Genomic DNA, 15956 nt, shown 5'->3' on the forward strand with positions numbered 1-15956 from the left:
CTGCTGTCAGAAATCAGCACACAAACCCATAACATTTTTGCAGTGTCAGTAGTCTTTTTAGAGGATCACTTTGTGGTTATATTTTTAATAGCACAGCTGCCAATGACCAGAGCAGCGATATATTGACATATAAAGGCAAACATAAAGAGGGAATGTTTAAGACTACATGAAGTTGCTATAGATGTGTTTTACCCCTGTGAAGAAAGACAGACCATCTGTTCATAAGTCATGACATAACTAAGACAGGTCTGGACCACTCGTGAATTTCATCCGTACCTTAGAAAAATTAGAGTTTACAGTTATTTACAGTTACACAAATTCCCTGAATTGCTCGTATGTGGCACAGCCGAGTAATGAAAGGTTGGTGCAGGAGACAGACAAATATTGGCTGATTGCGCCTCTTTTTGCAATTTTATTTGCCGAGTTGGGGTTCAAAAATAATTATAATATTTACAGTGGAAATGCTGTATAGTGTGTGTGTGTCATCTCCTATGATAAAAATATTGATATTTATTTTCCAGAGAAGACACAAGCAGGTTTTCATTCAAATATACTAGTAGTAGTATTAGCTTGTAATGAGTCCAACAGCTTTCTGTTTGGTTTTATTCACAGCACAAGAACCTTCAAACCTCCAGTGTCTTTCTGTCACTACTCAGATATAAGCTGAAAAGCCCTGACACAAACAAAAACAGCATGTAGGCACTAGCCTCCATTATGTTTACAGAGCAGGATATGCCTTGAGGCGGTATGCTTATAAAATGCACACAATATGCCGTGTTTGCTCTTCGTAGGTTAAGAACCCATTTCTATGCTTAACACAAATGGACACCACTACTTGGACTGCCAGCAGGCACTGGCTTAGATATAGCTGCAGCAACAGTAGAATGAGTAACTGTGGGTATCAATGAACTCTGAAGTCCCAGTAACTTCTCATTTCTGGAGGCCTCTACTTCACAAAGTATAGAAACATATACAGTATGTATATGTCATGACATTTTAGTAGTCGTCAGTGTTTGTGCTGGTGCACTGCACATCTCTGAGTAAATGAGCATTTAAAATGTGTGTGTGCACAGTATAGTACATGTACTTTATAGTTGTTGGTTGTCACGCAATGAACAATGCCATGTATCAGTAGTGGTTTTCCAAATATAACATTTACTTGAGCACCCAACCCAAATACATTTGCAGAAAAACTTTTTTTTTTTTAAATATTTGAACTTATTATGTCTGCTTTGAAATTTAGACTTTAGACTGGAAAGCAAATGACTTCCTTCCTAAGCTGGAGCTTCTAACCAGCACATGGCACCCCCCCCCCCACCCCATGGGATTTAACCACCACAAAAGAAATTCTCAAACTGAAGGGAACACAAAAATAAATTAAATGAAATTTTGAAAACCAGACAAGACTCCTTACCTTGTACCTACATTTCTATTCTGCACACAACCCATCACTGTTCTATCTGTGTGTGTGTGTGTGTGTGTGTGTGTGTGTGTGTGTGTGTGTGTGTGTGTGTGTGTGTGTGTCACCTGGTGTATCTCCTGCCAGCCATTCTCATCCACACAGCCGACCTGTGCATGATCATGCAGAAGCAGCTCACAGCAGTAGGGGTCTCCTCCTACCATTGAGCTGTGGTAGAGAGGAGTCAAACCCCTACTGTCTTTATAGTCAGGGGATGCACCCAGATCCAACAGTGTCTAGTGGGAAAAGAGGAAGGTTGGTGCTTAAATTACTTCATACAATACCCAGTCACTGTTGGATTTATCATCACATCACATCACATCACATATATATATATACACTACCGGTCAAAAGTTTGGGGTCACTTAGAAATTTCCATTCCACTCCATTACAGACAGAATACCAGCTGGGATCAGTTGCATTGTTTTTTAACCAGGGCAGCAGTTTTCAGATTACATTATGTGTTTACATAATTGCAAAAGGGTTCTCGACTGTTGTAGAAAGAAGTGACTGATCTTTAATGCAATATCTACATTGCCCATTATCAGCAACCATTCATCCAGTGTTACAAAGGCACATTCTGTTTACTCATCTGATATCATTTTGAAAGGCTAACTGAGAAAACAATGGAGAACCCTTTTGCAATTATGTAAACACATAATGTAATCTGAAAACTGCTGCCCTGGTTAAAAAAACAATGCAACTGATCTCAGCTGGTATTCTGTCTATAATGGAGTGGAATGGAAATGTCTAAGTGACCCCAAACTTTTGACCGGTAGTGTGTGTGTGTGTGTGTGTGTGTGTGTGTGTGTATATATATATATATATATATATATATATATATATATATATTCTTGTACTGTAGGACATGTGTACAATATTTGTAAACAATTTATATGATAATTTATAATACATTTTATTTGGAGAAATTAGCTGGAGTATGACCTTTCAAAGACTTACTATACTAACAGCAGTCACATCTTATTTGTTACATGTTGAATATTTGGATAATGACAATAACCAATTCCATTTTCAACAGTCCTGGCTCAACAGGAAATCAATTATATGACTCATGTAAATCCATTCATTCAGGTTACAAGCCTCCTCAAACCATACACATACAAGGCCATTCAATAAATATGCCAGCCCATTTAAAGAGGGCATGTTAATCCTCACATATTTAGTAATTGCTCAAGCACCCTCTGTTCTCAATTGCTCAAGCACCCTCTGCCAGAGATTGCCTGCTTGCAAACTCTCCTTTCCCAGAGGAAAGTTTGCAAGCAGGCAATTGGTGTAGCAAAAGAAATACAAGAGATGAGTCAGCTTTCTGCTATGATTGTATGTGTGTGTGTTACACTCACTATAAGCGCTGTATGGTTCTTGCTGCGCACGGCCTTGTGTAGGGCAGTAATGCCATCTTTTGTTCTGAAGTCCAGATGCGCCCCTCCACTTTTCAGCACCTTGATGAGCTCTCCACATCCCTCCAGCTGTGCTGCCAGCGTTAAAGGACATTCTGTGAAATTCAAGGATGAGCGAGCAAATTATATTAAAAAAATCAACGTATTTCCAGTGACATTATTGTGCATTCTTCTTAGAAAATGAACATCCAACAATTGAAGCTGTCAATATTTGATGACAAAATTGCCCACTACAGTTGGTTTTACATGTTCAGTGACTCTGCATTTGGATAACTGCCTTGGCTGTCGTGATTGTCACCCTCCCGTCTGCCTAAGTGTCTGCTTCCTGTTGGTGTTAAACCAACCCATTCTCATGTTTTCCCTGCTTCACAGCTCCTCACAGGTCACCCAACAGGGAAATCTCCTTTATGGCTGAACAAACATTGGCATAAACCGAAGGAGATTAGCCTGCATGCAGAAGGCTTATTGCAGACAATCCATAGATGGTCTTTTTGTGGTGAAGACAGAAGGAGAGAGAGAGAGAGAGAGAGAGAGAGAGAGAGAGAGAGAGAGAGAGAGAGAGAGTAAAAGAGAAAATCAAGGTTGAAAAAAGACAAATAATTAAGTAAGGAAGTAGGGAAGGTCTGGGATATTTCTTAGCCCAGACATCCTCACCTCCTGTTTCTGGATCATGGAAGTTGGGGTCCAGGCCTTTTTCCAGGAACCTTGAGACCTTTTCAATGTTCCTCTGCTGCACATACTCCATAAACTTCTTCAGGTTTGCCTAATGGAGGGAGACAAGGGAGCAGGGAAGTAGAGGAAGAGACAGCTGTGATTGGGTGATGTCAGACTCATGTGGATGGGGATGTTTAATAATGCAGTTTAGAGATAAAAGCTAAAGCCGCAGCTTTCTCCTTCTGTGTTTGAAGGTTTTTTTTCTGTTCTATCATGGCAAGCAAATGGACCATGTGCAGTAGATATACTGTAAAAGCTAAAATAGGATGGACCAAAAAAGACAAGGAGAGGACTGTAAAGTAACGCTAAAATGAATACCTTTCCTTTGGATATCAGTGCCAGGAAAATGAGATTCCGAGGCTAACGTCACATTTTGAGTTTAATTGTAATGGTTATAATATTACGCAGTGCCTGAGAGCAACACTTTTATATTACTGGGTCTAACATTGATGTTTAAAACCATTTTCGTAAAACAAGCAAAGACACATGCACAAACCCACGTGCAAATCCTACCCACCCAAATCCTAATACACACTTACTGTACCACACATACACAAATACACTTCATTCCTTTGTGACTTATGATTAAACATATTCATCACCTCTGCTGATGGGTGTGAGCCTCTAGAGTATAGAGTGAAAAATGAAGCTATGAGCAAGGTAGCAGCACTAACATTTAATAATAGATTACTATAGCCTGAAGATTCAGGGCAACAATCTATCTTGGACTATCTGAGACATAATATTAAAGAGCAGAAAGTCTATTATATAGAAAATCTAATGACTATGCACTGTACTTACAGAAGGCATGAGATAAAAAGAGGAAGTATTGAAAGAAATCTAATAAACAATAGTTACTGAACATATGAAATACCAATAGAAAAAACATCGATGATAGCCTAATATGTATCTTGAGGATGTAATTACACAATATCTGCAGTATACCAAATGAGCTTCACAGAAAACTTTCATTACTATTGCATTCTGTTTCTCAGCCTTAGTCAAAACGTTACATCCACATGTGCAAAAGCCTCCAGACTCACAGACACACACATACATTTCATTTTACAACTTAATAACTAAAGACATTTAATATAACAAACGTAATCACATACAAACATGTATACTTACATGCAAGAATGTGAACAGAACATAACAGCCATTTTTGACACTCACCATCTGCAGCATAATATATTGTATATCCTTCGTTCTTAAAAGTCACACACTACACCTTCCGAATTTTACATTACACACTGCCTTTCTCTCCACACCAAGTCATCTGCAGCCTGCTTGCCTCTACAAGCTTGTTCATACACACCACACTGACATGCTGCAAGGAGCTGCCGACCGCGACGCTCACATCTCCAAGTCAAACTGAGTGAGAGAAATTCACTTTTCCTTTTTTTTAGGTGTTCTGTGAGGCAGTTGTTATGGTGATAGGATACAAAGACAGCTCTAGCAGCCAATGTACACATGAGTGGGAAGAGCATTGAGGTTGTGTTTGTGAGTGTGTGTGTGTGTGTGTGTGTGTGTGTGTGTGTGTGTGTGTGTGTGTTTGTTTTTGTGTGCTGCACAATGCCTCGGATACTGCCTCGGTGATGATTTGCCAGTGATCAGCTGGATATGATGTGTGGTTTATTGCCTGTTGAACACATGGCTGATAAAAAGCCTTTGTAATGATGTATCTGCTTTAGTGAGGGTCTTAATAAACTCTTAATATTTTCTCCCTCTTGCTATCTGTCTCTCTCTAACACACACACACACACACACACACACACACACACACACACACACATATAAATGCACACACATGCAAAGACACAAACAGAATTATTTCCTAGTCACTGTGACATATAATTGTCTAAATATTTAACTACTACTACTATTAACGACTCTGTGCCCTGTGCAGAACTGGTGGAGTGACTTAACACAATCTGCTCGTTGTTATTTTGCAAGACCAATTATTTGCCATGAAAATATTTTGATTAATATCTACTATTAAACCTTGATTTAAAGAGAATGTTATGCAAATTTCAAAACAAACAATATAAAATAAACAACATAAAATGGACAATTTAACTTACATTCCAAAGCCACCCATGTCAATCTTAGTAAGTAGGTAAGACAGTTTTAAAGTTTATATTTCAAGCTCAAAAACATTTCCCAAATTTCCCTGATTTTATTCTTTGGCAATATTTAAAAAAAAATCATTCAAACTGTAATCTCTGCATGTCTTTTATGTCTCCTCTTTTAGATACTGCAATTCTCTTTCTTCCTGACTTCCATCAAAAACTCTCTGTCATGATCCTAGCTTGAACAATATATTGTAAGAAAGCCTTGGATAATTTCATTTGAACCCTCTGTACACTATTTACCTATTATCTTTAGTAGCAATCACAGTAGATAGGTCTATCTTTTGCATTTTCATTCATCATCCAAGCTTGTGCATCGGCACGCAGCAGGGTCTGGCAACGAGTGGTAAGTGGGGTAAAATCTTCACAGTTCATACAATTCTAGTGAAATTAATGTGGTGAAGTGGAAATTTTATAAAGGACGAGAAAAACATTGAGTAAAACATTGAGTAGTACCCCAATCTGTTTGCATTTCATCCATTTATTTGCCAAGTTTCATTCATATATGACTGTGACGACTGTCCCTTTCTGGGAAGAAAACGGGCTTTTTTTAATCTTATAATGGCTTATGGTTATTATAAGGTGGTTAAGGCATCCATAAAAACCACTGTGTCAGCAAAAATAAAACTCTGAATATTGTAAAAACTACTCAGCAACTGAGGGGTGGATGAATAAAACGTTTAGGACCAAGCACAGGGTAAATTCCACAATCATTTTCTAACAAATCTTGGTGGAAAGAACCATTAGGGCCAGTGATATCATCCTTACTAGTGTATGTACTTTATATTCCAATATAACATTTCTAAGAAAAACAAAAACTTCACAATCATCAGCAAATGTCCTGAAATCTAGTGAGCTAAATTATTATTCACTTAACCTCTAAGGAACACAAACACAATTGTTTTGTCAGACTATGACCAATATACTTGATACACTATACAGGCTATACAAGGTGTATGATGCTAAGTGTTGTTGTATGCGTTTAGGCTTCTCTGACAGTCAGCCTTGTCTGTAACTGCATGACAGCCTGTCTGAAACCACTGAATAAACTGCCGTAGGAAGTTATAACCCACTAACGCAAAAACGCCAATCAATCACACTAATAGGAGATTGTTAAGGAGCTGTGATTAAGCTATTTGTTAGTGGATGTGTATGTGCACTGGTGAAACAATCTCATAGGTAACTATTTTCAGATAAAAGCACAATTACTGTTTAAGGAAAGTCACTGAATGTGCAATACATGGCCCTAAATCCATTTCTTTTACCAGCCTTAAACCTGGCGATTTGCTGTTGTTGCTTGGGTGCTACCGTAGCTTCAATTAGCTTAAGGGGCATAACAAACAACTTACAGTAATAGATCAATCTGATCCAGCATGTACTCTCCACAACAAAGTCCTTAGCAGCTTCAGTAATGTATAACCTCTTTCCCATTAGAGTAGGCTATGCTATACACTAGGGGTGGGGGAAAAAATCGATACAGCATAGTATCGCGATATTTTTCGTGGCAATACTGTATCGATACACAGACGCCAAGTATCGATCTTTTATGATATGTTTGTTGGTCAGTTTGTCTGCTTGATAATCCCATTTTGCAGCAATAAAATTGAAGTGAGATGAACAAACAGAGTAATGTATCTTTTTAGATAAAACAGATGTTGACAAAATTTTCCTTTGGGGACATAATTTGAAATTGGGAAACATTTGAAGTTGGAAAAAAGGTAATAAATTGCAATATATTGCAGAATATTGCAATATGTTTAAAATCGCAATAATATCGTATCGTGACATAAGTATCGTGATAATATCATATCGTGAGGCCTCTGGTGATTCCCACCTCTACTATACACACAGGGGTGGGACAGGAAGGTAACGCTGCATTACCATACCACCGAGTGTTGAGGGGCACTAAGACAGATGCTCAGTCAAGATGAAAGAAAGTACAAAAGAAATGTACAGTCTTCAAAACACTACATAATTCATCTCAGATACAAAAAGACCCTGAGTTACATATCCTGACTTAACAGGACTGCTGCTGCTATTATATATATATATATATATAAAATACAGCACACAGATCCTTTTTTCCTTTAGAAGGAAATACAGTAAGTACCCTTAGTCAGTCCATACTAATTTTGGCCAATGAATGAGCATACAGTTCCCATCTCTCTTTTTAGTAGCCATTCAATAATGACCAATACAGCAGGAAACTCTCGGGCAGCTAATACTCATCTGTTACTTTCAAACAATAGTCACACAACATGTAGCTCATTCTTAGATTATCAGTCTTACAATGTCTCACCTAAACTGCTCCTCAAATCTCACACTTCATTCCAAACGATAAGTGTTTTGGTCTGGCAGGCAACTGTGAAAGGACTATATTTTAACAAAAATACTACTATGGGAACAGAAAATGTCATGTCAAAATAGACGGTTTACAAAAACTGCTGCAATGTGCACAAGGTCATGACCAAGCTAGTCTGAATTTTCACACAACAAACAGCCAAGTGATACTGCATTACTCAAAACTGTTCAACAACGTCAAGTGATTAGTGGTTTCATCGTATTATTTCTCTTGTGTTGTCTTCCCGTCCACCATGAAAAAAAACTTTCGTTGTTTAAGTTGCTTTTTTCAAAGATTTTTTGTTTTTCAATGTTTTTGTGGGGGTTTTTTTCAACGCTTTGGTCACTTTTTTCAACATTTTTATGGGTTTTTCCCAAAGTTTTTGTGACTTTTTCAATGTTTTGGGCCAGTTTTTTTACATTTTTGGCGCTTTTTCTAAAGTTTGTAGGTCTTCTTTCAGTGTTTTTGACAGTTTTTTAATTGTTTTTGTTGCTTTTCCTAACATTTGTCGTTAATTCTTTTTACATTATTAGCGCTTATTTCGACGTCCCATATTTTCTGTTATAAAAAAACTTTGAAAACGGGTCAAATTTGACCCAAGGACAACATTAGGGTTAACATCTCATTTCATTTGTGTCCTTCCATCTGCCATGATTTATCAGTATGAGGCTAAGCTTGCTGAGGTTGTGATAGTAGAAGAGCTTGTATTCTTCCATTCGCATAGCTATCCTACAATTTGCAGGCTTTACCATTAGGTGTCATTGCACAAAGTACAAATCACAAAGAGTACACACATTTGCAGATGACGATATTTACTCATTAGCTGTACTGTCTAGAGTCCAAACTACAGTATGCAGGTCTATGCAGCTTTTGTGCTTACCCTACTGGCATGAGGATGGTGTAACCCTGCTGTGCTGGATCAAGTTAAAAAGGAACGAAGGAAGAGAGAACGAGAGAGAGGAAGGGCAAAATAAAAGCTAGTGTCTAATCTCAGCGCAGCAGAGCAAGAAACAGCAGCAATAATCAACTCCTAGAATCTATGGCAATTTACCAACTTGTTAACCAAGAAAATATCCTGCAGATTCAGTTTGATGCCCGGCAAACAGTGTCCTTGTCTGCTCTCCATATAATTAGAAATTACTCTTCAACTACACGTACTGTTTTGTACGAAGGTGTATTAGGGCTATTGTAGAAAAATAATAATTACGGAGACATGGGAGAGCTGTAATATTCAGAGATTAAAGCTGAAATTTACGAGAAAAAAACACAGATATTGTCTGAGATTAAAGTGGTAGATTTATGAGAAACAAAACTCACAAATTTACTAAAGAAAAAAGTCGGAAATATTGGAGGGCAGCCTTGTTACTCCCACTGCATTTAAGATCTTAGAATTGCAGGGAGTTGTTATCAGAATTACACGTTATGCAGCACTTTGTAAAGGATCACCAATCAGAGACACAAAACGAGTGGAAGAGCTACTCCAGATAGCAAGACAAAGATGATAAAGGTTTCTTCTTTTAGTTCAGTACCCTGAGGATCCTAGTGTCTCCAGCACCACTAATGGAGGATTATCTGACACTACCTGATAAAAGCCTGGGTAGGAGGCCAGAAATTACAGAGCCAACAAGACTCCCCCTGCTGTTTATACTCACTGTGTTCTGCGGCTATTCTCTTAGTCCCGTCCCCCCGCCCTCCTTTTTTAGTGTTTTTCCCATAGCTTCATAAAAGGAGGTGTACACACTCAATGCCCTGTTCAAAAACTAATGTGCATCCAAGTGTGACACATACAGCATGCACATATGTGTGTCAAAACACTTTCACTGCCCTATATTTACACTCATTACCACATGGCTACATAGCCCCTGGTCCCTCACAGCTGTCCTACAGTACGGCGTGCTATGGATGAGTAGTAATTACAACGTTCACCAACATGATGCTTATTCGAGAGGATCATATGCTAGCCTAATGTGAGCTGGCCCGGTAAATACACACGTTTCAAAGCGTTAGAACTGCTTAGGCAATAAAGACAGTGAGCCAGTGTAGTGGGTCATGGGTATGCTCTAGGGACCGTCAGACATAAGGATAATACGAGTACAGCCCAAACTGTTGAAAAAGAGCAGAGGACTTGGAAGTAATGCTTTAGCCCATTGACACAAGGTCCTGCTGTCAGTGATTCTGTATCGTTAAGATAAGTATGTGGTTACGGTCAAAGATATTCCCACATTAACATCAAGGCCTATTGCCTATGCCTACATTTGACATAGACTCATGTGTCCAAAGTCCACCAGAAGGCCTTTAGACCTACTGCATTGTGCAGTGAAGTTAGCCATTTCATAGGGTAATCCCTGATAGTTGGCAACACAGCAGACTGTTAAAAAAGGTCACAGATCTTATTATGGCTACATAAACTGACTCGTATGGGGCTACTTCATGCTTCCAACTCATCAGGTAAACCTTGTCAGCATCGAGCTGTCATATTTTTTTATAGTGAAGCCTATTCAGATGCCAGGTGACTTGTCTATTCAGCCTGTCTGACAGTGATGCGGAAAATGGCCGGGACTGACTGATAGTCTGATAAATCCGACCCAACAGTGTCACTGATGAGCAACACAGCTGAAACGGTTGTGGTTAATTTGATTAACTCTGTTAATAAATACACATGTAGGAAATTCTGTACATATACAATGTAATATTCCAAACTGCAATCATCATGAGGGGGCAGAGATTCAGGGAGTGTCCATTAATACAAACCTCCCAAAGGCATTAGCTGACTATGTTTCATTGTATGAAACAAAGACACTGCTACTACAAAATGTAGCATTAACAATCAGTCGCACATTAAAAGATACAACTGCCTTCTCTTACGTGAAGTCACGTCGGCAAAATGCAAACAACTTCATCTGGCACAGACTGTTCCTGATTCTCTGTCTGTCTGTGCTTTGTCACTTATATAAAGGCTGGAACGAGAGCGGGCAAGCCTTGACCTCCGTCTCCCAGATGTTTTGTGAAAAGGCTGTCTTGCTGCAGGGGCACTGCATTTTGATTAGACACACAAACCTAGATAGACACAACTCCATATTATATACATGCATAATCTGGCTACATTCTCCTACCTTCTTTTGCATTTGTGTGTAACAGGCAATACAAATGAATGTCTTTGGTAAGTAAGTCATAATGATGACAGTAAGGGAAGGGAACGTATGATAGATAACAGTGTTGCAACTAACGATTATTGTCATTGTTGATTAATCTGTGGAATATTATTTCGATTAATCTATTAGTTGTTTGGTCTATAAAATGTCAGAAAATGGTGAAAAATGTCAATCAGTGTTTCGTAAAGCCCAAGATGACATCCTCTAATGTATTGTTTTGTCCACAACTCAAATACATCCAATACTACTGTCATAGAGGAGTAAGGAAACCAGAAAATATTCATAGGTAAGCTTTTTTTCTTAAAAAAAAATTACTCAAACTGTTAATCAATTACCAAAATGGTTGCCGTTTAATTTAATAGTTGATTAATCAATTCATCTTTGCAGCTCTAAATTGTCTGTTGTCTGCTGTGTTCAGACTCCGCTACATTCAGGAAGTGTCACATATTCTGTTCACATATATCTGACTGCTTGAATTTGTTGCCGCAAAGGTGACGCGTTGTGATGCATCGTGATATTGAATCAATTCGAATCGTTGACAGGATCATCAGAAACAAATTGGATCGTGAGACCAGTAAAGATTCACACCCCCTACAAAATAGTTGGCTATAAATGTAATAGTTGACAACTAATAGATTAATCGATTAATCTTTTGCAGCTCTATAAAACTGTAATGTTGACAGTGTGAGTGAGTGTTTGAATCTTTAGAGAGTCTTAAGTTTTTTGCACTCCATGACAAATTACTAAGCCAGCTACTGCGGCAACTCTTTAAGCCTTTGTGTGTCTGATATTTAAAAAAAAAGGTTTTTAAGTGGAGTATTATTATATGCCTTCTGCACCAAGGCTGAATTTCGGGAAAGAGACTTCAGATACAGTATTAGGGGGACACTAAGGCCTATATAAAAGCATCCAAAAAGCAGCATGTCATAGTACCTTTAACACAGTAAACACATTAATGAAGTAAACAACGTTCACAGCCTCTAAAATAGTTAAATGTAACAACTTAATGTTGAATTCACACGCTCTTTTCACATCGTAGGAAAGCACATCGCTATCGCCAGATGAGTGACAATTTTGTTTGGCAAATTTTCGCTAACCAGTGTATGATGAAGGCATGTTGGGTGGGTGAAATTAGAAAGCTAACGAGTTAGCGTTAACTAACGAGTAGCAGCCGGCTGTTCGGTCGCTCCGCTCCCACTGTAGGGAGCTGTCATTTGCCGAGAGAACTTTCTTACAGCCTACTGCATTGAACGGTCCACCTATGTAACCATTCATATGTCATTACGTCGACCAGCGTAGCGCGCATAGTGCAAGCGTAGGGTTCGGTTCGGTGGAAAAAAATTCTAAGGTTCGGCAGAAACTGAACCCCATCAAAAAGCCCAATATTCAGCCGTACCCGAATCCTGGATTCGGTGCATCCCTATACCTAATACTGGGTTCCACACTGACCTTTAAACTGTTTAGAAGTCCACCACCCACAGGCATAGTGTTCCTTTAACATAAGGGATGGGGCCCTATTTTAACGATCTAAGCACATGGCGTGAAGCACCTGGCGCAGGTGCGTTTAGGGCGTGTCCAAATCCACTTTTGCTAGTTTGACGGTAGAAAAAAGAGTCCATGCACCGGGCACATGGTTCAAAAGGGTTGTACTTAGTGTCTTCATAAATTCATAGGTGTGTTTTGGGTGTAACATGCAATAAACCAATCAGAGTGTCAGCTCCCATTCCCTTTAAAAGCTAGGCGCGTTTGTACCTTGGCGCATTGCTATTACAGATTTGCACCATAATATTTTTATTTGTAATCTTTTGCATGTTTGTGTGCTGCTGCGCTTCCCTCTGTGTGTGTAACAAGCATAGTGTGCGTGCGCGCTGTGCATAAGCCTATGCGCATTTCACTAATTTGCTGTTAAAATAACAATGAAATGCTGCGCTATTGACTTTAGACCAGATTTCTGTTGGTCAACGGCGCGATCACTTCTCGCTGCCTCAAGATAGCAATACGCCAATAATTCACCTGAACACACCTCCCTGTAAGACCAGCACGCCCGTTGGCGCAAAGATGGGCGCAGGTGCATTTGCTATTTAAACGCCGCGGGCGCTGGACGGGAAATTGACATCTGCGTCGGTCTTAAACTAGCAAAGACACTTGCATCGGGCTTTGCACCGTGCTGCGCCGCGCTGCGCCGGGTGCAAGATAGGGCCCTATGTCTTACTGGTAGATTTAGTAAATCTGTCCAATAAAAGAACATATTAATTAACCATTCTTGGGTTTAATGTGGGTGTTGAAACTCCCCTAAGAGACACAGAGCTGCTGCGTACCGTTTCACGCCTGTTAGAAAAGATTGGTGTTTCTTTTTTATCTGTGTGTGTCTATAAGCACTGCGGCCTCTATCTACAGTACGTTTATTTAGACCTCAGCCTACAGTGTGTTTGTCTGAGAAAGCGAGAGCTTAAGTAATCTCCAATATCCATAACTAACAGGCTTAAAGTGTAATACTCTCAGCTACAAAAAGACCAATATACTGTGCGACAGAGTAGGGACTTGATCCCAAGGAATAGTACTTTCTTTGAGGGGAAACTTAAACCTTCACTGTATAGCTGCAAAAAATAAATCTCTCAGTAATTTGATACACTATGAAGCTCAGGGGGAGACTAACACCACATGAAAAAGCATTGAAGGCTTGAGGATGAAATTCACACACATACAGTATACACAAGTATTCACTCTAGGGCTGGACGATCGAAATTCTGAAGCTGTTATTGACGTATTTTTCCCATGACAATAATTTCGATAATTTATTTCTATTGATAGGCCTACTTTCTCCTTAAAAACATTCTACCACGTGTGCAGGGTCCGAAATTAAGCAAGTCGCCAACTACAGGGGCGGGCCGACACACACAAACACACACACACACACACACACACACAGACACACACACACACACAAACACACAATCACTGGCGCACACACACAAAAAAAAAAATATCTTTCATTTATGTTATCGAAGTAAAATGTGCAATTAATCGTGATTTCGATTTTAGGTCATATCGTGCAGCCCTAATTCACACACGCACACACGCACACATGCACGCACGCACACTTACTGATTCATAATTTAGCACACTAAACACACATTTTATTTATGATGGATGATTGCAGTTAAAAAAATCCTGATGTTACTATAGCAACAACATTACACATCATTGACTGTAAATGTTTTTGCACAACGTGCAATTCAATTTTACACCTCTCTGGTGTGGCTTTAGAAAGAAGCTCAATATCACAGCTTGCTTAGTTCACATGAGCCACACTCATCATCATAATAATCATAATACCTGTTCTATATAACTTGCACCCACCAGTGTCTCTCGCGGTTTCAGTATCTTAGACCTTCCTTTGACTGATATTTTGTTTGTCTTGTTTTGTACGTAGGGGGTTCCTGATCTTTTAATTGATGTTTTTTAACGGTAATAGAAAGCGGATAAAGGACTAAACGAAAAAGAGACAAAGAGAGGGATACAAAAATGCCTCTCTGCATTTTAGCCTAAAGCCAGCCTTTACCTGGACCTATGCCATCTGCTGACACAGCATGCACATACCACTATGGTTACCTTATTATGTGGCCTATCTCTGTTTTTAAACTATATAAATTGAGACACAATAGGACGTACAAATTGATGGAACATGTAAAAGCAGCCTTCACTAAATGTGATCAGTCATTTCCTGTAAAATATGTGTAATTCTTACCAAACAGTAAAAAAATCAACAGTCACAGTCAAAAAAACATACGCATCTAACCAGTTCATCATGTGAATTTAAAGTAAATGCTACGTCAATAGGAAGTCCAGAAAATTCAAAGCTGGCAAACAAACAAACAAACAACCAACATTGCTTCACTACAAACTACTATAAACATCCTTTCTATTTGGGTATGTAAGATGAAAAGTGTCTAAAGGCATAACCACAGTGTGACAGTAACCTGCATTTATTCTTGATCTCATGAATCATTTTAGCAGTATTGTGTTGAGTCTAACCTCTGTGGCCCGGCTCCTGAAAGCTCTCTCTGAACGTAGCAGCATGGTGCCTCCTGAGTTATCCTTTTCCGAAGAACGTTTTTGCTTTGTATATTTTCTAGTATTCCTCTTGATGATCTACAGTTTGGGCAGGAGGGACAGTATGAGTTCGCTCTGACAGGGTTGGCTAGAGCCTGGAACAAAGCATGGCAAAGCCACGGCCTCTGTCCCTCTCATCAACACACTCACAAACATGCAGAGCACAGGCTTATTGTATGTGGACCCCAAAACACATTCTGCTGTTCGCTCAACCAATTCTACCCACGCTCCTGGCCACACTGGCAGCATGGCTTTGTCCAGCATTGTCTCTTCCATCAGTACAATTGAGCTCTGGCTTACTTGCCAACCCATTAATGCAAAAAAAAAGGTATTGGCATAAACAGGAACACAAACTTTTTTTAAAGATTTTTTTTGGGGGCATTTCAGCCTTTAATGGATATTAAACAGCTAGATATGAAAGAGGAGAGAGAGGGGGATGACATGCAGGAAAACCATCTCAGGTCAGACTTGAACCCTGGACCTTCTGTGTAAAGGCATAGACCTCTACATATGTGCACCTGCTCTACCAACTGAGCTAATCCTGCCACACAGGAACACACACATTTAAATGCGCAGATCTGTATTAATGACTACCCAAAGACACACACACACACACACACACACACA

General features: G+C 39.3%; 1 protein-coding gene across 1 annotated transcript in view; it reads right to left on the bottom strand.

The window, feature by feature from the left end:
- shank3a (SH3 and multiple ankyrin repeat domains 3a) overlaps positions 1 to 15956 on the bottom strand; it is a 204606-nt gene that overhangs the window by 86988 nt on the left and 101662 nt on the right. Inside the window, 3 exon segments of the mRNA XM_036003218.1 lie at positions 1528 to 1695; positions 2821 to 2972; positions 3532 to 3640. Of these exon segments, the coding sequence (XP_035859111.1) occupies positions 1528 to 1695; positions 2821 to 2972; positions 3532 to 3640 (429 nt within the window).

Source organism: Sander lucioperca, chromosome 7 (assembly GCF_008315115.2).
Source record: "Sander lucioperca isolate FBNREF2018 chromosome 7, SLUC_FBN_1.2, whole genome shotgun sequence".
Taxonomy (NCBI): Eukaryota; Metazoa; Chordata; class Actinopteri; order Perciformes; family Percidae; genus Sander; species Sander lucioperca.